This window comes from Trichechus manatus, unplaced genomic scaffold, assembly GCF_000243295.1.
Source record: "Trichechus manatus latirostris isolate Lorelei unplaced genomic scaffold, TriManLat1.0 scaffold00194, whole genome shotgun sequence".
Taxonomy (NCBI): Eukaryota; Metazoa; Chordata; class Mammalia; order Sirenia; family Trichechidae; genus Trichechus; species Trichechus manatus.
In genome coordinates, this window is record NW_004444130.1 from 3,047,515 (window position 1) to 3,055,463 (window position 7,949).

Consider the following 7,949-nt stretch of genomic DNA (forward strand, 5'->3'; position numbering starts at 1 on the left):
CCCATACCTCACACTGTGCACAAAAACTAACTCAAAATGGATCAAAGACATAAATATAAAATCAAAAAACGATAAAGATTATGGAAGAAAAAACAGGGACAACACTAGGAGCCCCAATGCATGGCATAAAAGAATACAAACCACAAGTAACAATGCACAAACACCAGAAGAGAAACTAGATAACTGGAAGCTCCTAAAAATCAAACACTTATGCTGATCAAAAGACTTTACCAAAACAGTTAAAAGACAACCTACAGACTGGGGAAAAAATTTTGGCTACAACAAATCCGATCAGTGTCTAATCACTAAAATCTACAAGATACTGCAAAACCTCAACAACAAAAAGACAAATAACCCAATTAAAAAATAGGTAAAGAATATGAACAGGAACTTCACCAGAGAAGACACTCAGGTGGCTACCAGATACATAAGGAAATGCTCACGATCACCAGCCATTAGAGAAATGCAAATCAAAACTACAATGAGGTACCATCTCACCCCAACAAGGTTAGCATTAATCCAAAAAACACAAAATAATAAATGTTGGAGAGCTTGCGGAGAGACTGGAACACTAACACACTGCTGGTGGGAATGTAAAATGGTACAACCACTTTGGAAATTGATTTGGCGCTTCCTTAAAAAGCTGGAAATAGAAGTACCATACGATCTAGCAATCCCACTCCTTGGAATATATCCTAGAGAAATATGAGACGTCACACAAATAGATATATGCACATCCATGTTCACTGCAGCACTGTTTACAACAGCAAAAATATGGAAACAACCTAGGTGCCCATCAACAGACGAATGGATAAACAAATTATGGTATATTCACAGAATGGAACACCACACAATGATAAAGAACAACAATGAATCCGTGAAGTATCTCATAACATGGGTGAATCTGGAAAGCATTATGCTGAGTGAAATTAGAGAGCCGCAAAAAGACAAATATTGTATGAGACCACTATTGTAAGAACTCAAGAAAAGGTTTAAACATAGAAGAAAACATTCTTTGACAGTTACGAGGGTGGGGAGGGAGGGAAAGGGGTATTCACTAACTAGATAGTAGATAAGAATTATCTCAGGTGAAGGGAAGGACAACACATACTACAGGGGAAGTCAGCACAACTGGACTAAACCAAAAGCTAAGAAGTTTCCTGAATACAACCAAACACTTCGAAGGACAGAGTAGCAGGGGTGGGGGTCTGGGGACCATGCTTTCAGGGGACATCTAGGTCAACTGGCATAACAAAGTTGATTAAGAAAATGTTCTGTATCCCACTTTGATGAGCGGTGTCTGGGGTCTTAAAAGCCAGCAAGCGGCCATCTAAGATGTATCAATTGGTCCCAACCCACCTGGAGTAAAGGAGAATGCAGAACACCAAAGACACAAGGAAAATATTAGCCCAAGAGACAGAAAGGGCCACATAAACCAGAGAGTCATCAGCCTGAGACCAGAAGAACTAGATGATGTCTGGCTACCAACAATGACCAACCTGACAGGGAACACAACACAGAGTCCCTGATGGAGCAGGAGAAAAGTGGGGTGCAGAACTCAAATTTTACTAAAAAGACCAGATTTAATGGTCTGACTGAGATGGGAGGGACCCTGGAAGACATGATCCCAGACTCTGTTAGCTCAGAACTGAAACCATTCCCAAAGCCAACACTTCAGACAAAAATTAGACTGGACTATGGGACATAAAATGATACTCGTGAAGACTGTCCTTCTTATTCTTACCTCAAGTAGATACATGAGACTAAATAGGCAACTCCTGTCCAGAGGCGAGATGAGAAGGCAAAAAGGGACAGAAGCTGGTTGAATGGACACGGGGTATCCAGGGAGGAAAGGAGGAGTGTACTGTCACATTATAGGGAGAGTAGCTAGGGTCACATAGCAATGTGTGTATAAATTTTTGTATGAGAACTGACTTGAACTGTAAACTTTCACTTAAAGTACAATTAAAAAAAAATAGAAAAGCACATATAGAATTACATAAGGTTTTCAAGCAGTGCTCAGAAAAACAAACAAAACAACCACATGCAGATATATTACGACATTTATCTACCCTGAAAGGCAAGCAAGTGACGAGAGTCGTGGTGGCTGTTAGGCTATGAGTTATATATCCTGTGAGAGTCTACTCCAGAGATGGCCTTCCCTACCCTACCCATCCGTGAAAAATCTAACCTCTCCCCACCAGTTCAGCTCCAACCCTGCCCTAGCCCTTTCCAATCCCCAGTTGGGATTAATCCCTGCTTCCACACAACCTCCACTGCATGGTTTGCATTTCAATTTCAGCACTTGTCTCTGTAGCAGAGCTACTAATATTAAGGCTCTCATCCCAAATCGATGAGTGTTTGGAGTATGGACCATGTCATGACTATCTCTGTCACTCCCATGTCACCAAGCACAGTGTTTTGCAAATAGTGAGCATTTGATAAATGTGTGTTGAATTAAACACATCACTCACCACTTAGCCAAAGATTCTAGGGGAAATCTCAAATTCCCTTGCAATTCAACTATCTGGTAAAGGGAACTACATTAAATCTACCAGAAGGGGAAATAATAAACCAAAAATTAGTAATAGTAATAAAAATAACACACAAAGTGCCACGGTGCCAATCAATATAAAGGCTTCAAAAACGGATGTTCAATGTTTACCTACTTTCCTTTCAAGTAAAAAATCCTTATGAATCAACATCTTTGCAGCCATCAGCTATTGATTCTTTGTTAGAGAGCACTGCAAGTTCCTAGGTATCAGTGTGGATAAGTAGGCTCAATAATGAAAAGATTAACAGTCTCGACTCGAAAGAGAGAGGAAATGGAAAGTTAAAATGGAATGTAAAACTCTAGGTGGTAATAGAAACCCCAAGAAGGGATGGTCAAGAGAGAAGAGGGAAAACACAGGTTAAGTCACAAATTCACAGAAATAAGACTTCTAAGGAAGTCAGTGCAGACCAAAGATCCATAAACTCTGAACTCCTGTGAAGGAATCACCTGACCCTTTGGCAGGCATGCTGGCATCTTCCCATTAGTAAGAAAAGCAGTAAAGGGTTAAAAGCTATACATTTGAGGTATAGATCAATAAGGAATTTGAGAGATTAAAGCGCATATGGAGAAAGCAGGAAGTGGGCACTTCAGGATAAACGTGGCTGATTGAACATATGTGTTTATCTTCATTCCCTCCTGAAGTCCCTCTAAAATAAAAGTTATAAAAAAAGGGGGGGGGCAGAAAACCTCAAAGAAAGAGGAAATGAAAAGCAGATGGACAAGTGGTAACTGATCTACAGTAAGAAAGCTAAAGCCCAAGTGCCTGCAGATGAAACTGAATGGGAAGCAAGCAAGCTATCTCCACCAAAGAACCCAAGGATGGCTTGGGAATTGGAGGCATCAGTCTAAAGGCAAGAGCAAGGAATAGGGCTGGAAAACAAAAACCAGAACAAAACAAGATTTGTTTGAAAGAACTCTCAGGAGAGTGGTTTATGTCACCCCATAGAGCCAGGTGGAGGGTAGGTCCTGTTAATCACTAGAGAAAAGAATCCAGAGTAGACTGGAGCTGGGACAAGAGGCCCAGCAGTCGGAAAGTGTAACGTGCTACACTCAAAACAGGAGCATGAAGTGAAATGTGAAACCGTCGGTTATTCCCTACTCAGCACTCACAAGGGTAGGCTTTTATTCTTCAAACAGATTGGAGGATTCTTCTGACGCGAAAATTAGTAAAAACATTTTCAGACCAAGGGAAAAAAAAAAAAGCAAATTAGTAAACAAAAAACAACAACAAAACCCTAGAGATAATTATATCTGGGCATTCCCCAACAAAAGGGTCTGCTTCCCACCTGATCTCCCTACAGTGACACCCACCATCAGCCCATGTAAGCAGAGACTTCAGTCACTCTTTAATATTAACAGAGAAGCAATGCTCAACAACCATCAGAAGAAACCTGAAAAACAGACACCAACACAATCAAAAGAACAGAAAGAATTTAGAGAAAATAGGAATAATGCAGAGGAAAGGAAACACTATAAATATTCTCAGAGAGGTAAAAGAAGACAATGTTAAGACAGAGAACAAGAAAGAGCTCTTAGAAATTAAAATAATAGTTGAAATTAAAAATTGGATAAAAGGATTGGAAGTTAAAGTTGAAGAAAACTCTCAGAATGCAAAACAAAGAGAAAAAGATCAGAAGAGAATTCACGCAGGATATTCAACATCAATTAATAGGAGTTCCAGAAAGAATGAGAAGAGAAAACGGAGGGAAGGAAATTACCAAAGATATAAAATGGAGGAAAATTTCTGCAAACTAAAAAACAGAGATTTCCACAATGTAAGGGTCTCCCAAGGTGCTAAATATATTCTCTATCTTAAGCTGAGTGGTGGTCACATGTGTATATGGTCATACGGGTATATATATTTATAAAATGTATTTGAAGTGTTCACTCAAGGTTAGTGCAGTATACATACTTTTTACTACATATATTTTAAAATGCAATATAAAAAAAGAAATGGAGAATGTTGGGCTCATGCTGACAATGAACTCTTAGATACTCTTAGATATGACACTAAAAGCACACACAACAAAAAAACAAATAAATTGGACTTCATAAAATTAAAAACTTCTGTGCATCAAAGGACTTTATAAGCAAAGTGAAGAGATAACCTACAAAATTGGGAGAAAATATTTGGGAACTATACATCTGACAGGGGTTCAATATTCAGACTATATAAAGAATTTCTACAACTCAACAACAAAAAGACAAACAACCCAATTTAAAAACAGGAGAAAGACTTGAATAGACATTTCACCAAAGAAGATATACAAGTAGCTCAATTTTCCATTAGTCATTAGGGAAATGCAAATCAAACCCACGATGAGATACTACTTCACCCCTACTAGGATGGATATTATCAGAAAAATGGAAAATAATAAGTCACTGGCAAGGATGTGGAGAAATGGGAACCCTCATTCATTACTGGTGAGATTGTAAAATTGGTGCAGTCCCTATGGAAAACGGTATGGCAGTTGATCAAAAAAGTAACAGAACCACCACAAGATCCAGCAATACCACTCCTAGTTATATACCCAAAAGAAATGAAAGCAAGTACTTAAACAGATACTTGTACACCAATGTTCACTGCAATATTATTGACAATAGCCAAAAGGTGAAAACAACCCAAGTGTCCATCAACAGATGAATGGATAAGTAAAATGTGGCATATCCATACAATAGAATATTACTCAGCCATAAAGAAAAATGAAGTTCTGATAATATGCTATGACATGGGTCCCAGACAGAAATGGAGAAAAACTTAGAACAAAATTCTAACTCACAAAAAAAGACCAGACTTACTGGCCTGACAGAGACTGGAGAAACCCCGAAATGGCCCCCAGGCACCCTTTTAACTCAGTAATGAAGACACTCCTGAGGTTCACCCTTCAGCCAAAGATTAGACAGGTCCATAAAACAAAAAGAGACTAAATGGGCACACCAGCCCAGGGGCAAGGACGAGAAGGCAGCAGGGGACGGGAAAGCTCGGAATAGGGAACCCAAGGTCGAAAAGGGGAGAGTGTTGATATGTCCTGGGATTGGCAACCAATGTCACAAAACAATATGTGTACTAATTGTTTAATGAGAAGCTAGTTTGTTCTGTAAACTTTCATCTAAAGTACAAAAAAAATAAAATTAAAAAAAAATGCTACAACATGGATGAACCTTGAAAACATCATGCTAAGTGAAATAAGTTAGATACAAAAGGACAAACATTGTATGATTCCACTTATATGAAATATCTAGAATAAGCATATGCATAGAGACAAAAGTTTATTCATGGTTACTGAGGTGAGGCAGAGTGGTAAATGAAGAGGTATTGCTTAAGGGGTACTGAGTTTCTGTCAAAAGTGATGAAAAAATTTGGAAATGGATAGTGGTGATGATTGCACATGATGAACGCAATTCATGTCACTGAATCACACACATAAAAATGGTTAAAATGACAAATGTTCTGTTATTTATACTTCACCACAATAAAAATGAAGGAATAAAAAATAAAGGAGCTTGAGGCAGAAAAGAGACATACCAATTTTTCTTTATGTTCTCAGTGTAAAACAAGAAAATGGCAACAATAATTGTCTCTGGAGGGGGGTCAGGGCTAAGAGGAAAACTAACTTTTCATTGTATACTGTTTTGATCTATTTAAGTGTTTACCGTGTGCATGTATTTTTTTTAAAGGTCAGTTAAAACTAATTTAAAATAAAATAATGAAGTTAATGGAAAAGAAAACATTAATAAAAATACAGTCGAACTTGGGAGGCAGGGGAAGTAATTCAGAGCAATATGAAGGGAAGTGGGGGGGACACTGCCCACTGAATTTTATCATACCGGTACAATATTAGGGTTATTACCAAATTGCAAGTGTGGCTTTTCATGGCCAAACTCATAAAAATGTTGAGCCAGAAAGCACTACAGAAATCATGTAATTCAATTCCTTCTTGAGAAAACTCAAGTCCAGGAATGTCAACTGAATAAATGTCCAAAAGAAACCCTGAAAACCAAACCCATTGCCGTTGAGTTGATTCCGACTCATAGCGACCCTACAGGACAGAGTAGAGCTGCCCTGCAGGGTTTCCAAGGAGCGGCTGGTAGATTGGAACTGTCAACCTTTTGGTTAGCAGCCAAATGCTTAACCACTGCGGTGGCCCACAATTAGTGGCATTACCAAACTAGAATCTAGGTCCCTTCCATTCTACTAACTACCTGTTAGACCACACCAGATTGCATCTTTCAGAAGAGTCTGCGCAATAAACAGAAAATCAAAATCACACAGAAAATCAAAATTGCAAGATCAAACTACCAGTCACTGAAATTTCAAAAGATTTTTATTGCTGTTAGGGCAGAGACAAAAACAAACTGCAAATAATTCTTGCAAGTACCCCTAAGGTCACTAGGATATCAGTACTAAACCCCATGATTGTAATCCTTAAATGTAACAGTATTTTCCATTTTACCAGAAACCTCATGATTTGCGATTTGTTTCCAGAAATCATGCCAGAGGAACTCTGAAAGCTCACTTACCCAGAAAGCACTGCATGCTGCCCAAGACAGTCCACAGACATCGCCGTTGCCTGTTATAAAGAACACAGATTCAGTGCTGCAAGCAAACCGAGCCCAAGTTTGAGGAGAAAGGAAGTCGCTTTCCCCTTCCCATCTCCCAGGTAGTCCCTGACTAGCAATTATCATTAATTAGTCTCCTACTAATTAATGGATACTTTCAATTAGTGGATATGTTTACCCTCTTCTAGTTCCCATCTAAATCTCACATACACCTGTCACAATAGGGCAGGTGTTACCTGTTACCCCCCAGACCAGCACTACACACAACCAAGCTACTGCATTCTAAACTGAGGAGGCAGAGATCCCGGAGCCCTTGGGGAATCTGACTAGCTCGGAGCAAACAGCAGTTACTATGCACAAGTAGCCTCTTCCAAGCAAAACTTAGCCTGGGACCTCCTCCCCCCGCACACACAGACATATATACATACACAATACATTCATCCATGCCTTTCCAAAGGGCACAGATTTCCTCTCCAAGCCATATGGCAGCTGGTAATATTCAAATGCCAGCCCCATTTCATCCAAGATCATATTCTTATCATTGAGACGCCCAGTTCACATTCAATCCGAAATTCTAGCACATTTTACTGGTTCCCATTTCCCAGGTCCCCCAAGTCCTAGGAAGCACCATCTCTACAGGATCCAGTGTCCAATTCCCAAAAGACTGCACTGAGTCAAATAAATTGGCATCCAGGAGAAAACATGAGGCTGATTTTAATCATGGCAGCAGACAGCCCTAAATTCTCTTATTTGGACAAGTTCAAATCCTGCTGTATCCTCATGGCATTACCATGAAGCAGTTTGGTTATTAAATGCTCTAAGTCCTTTCCAAGAG

The 7,949-nt window shown here is 39.3% G+C and overlaps 1 protein-coding gene across 2 annotated transcripts in view; it reads right to left on the bottom strand.

Moving 5' to 3' along the window:
• Positions 1–7,949, bottom strand: part of WDR59 (WD repeat domain 59) — a 113,109-nt gene that overhangs the window by 87,472 nt on the left and 17,688 nt on the right. For both annotated transcript variants that reach the window (XM_004387815.2, XM_023741906.1), the window contains exon 2: positions 7,076–7,125. In XM_004387815.2, coding sequence (XP_004387872.1) covers positions 7,076–7,125 — 50 coding nt within the window. The remainder of the gene's footprint in view (positions 1–7,075; positions 7,126–7,949) is intronic.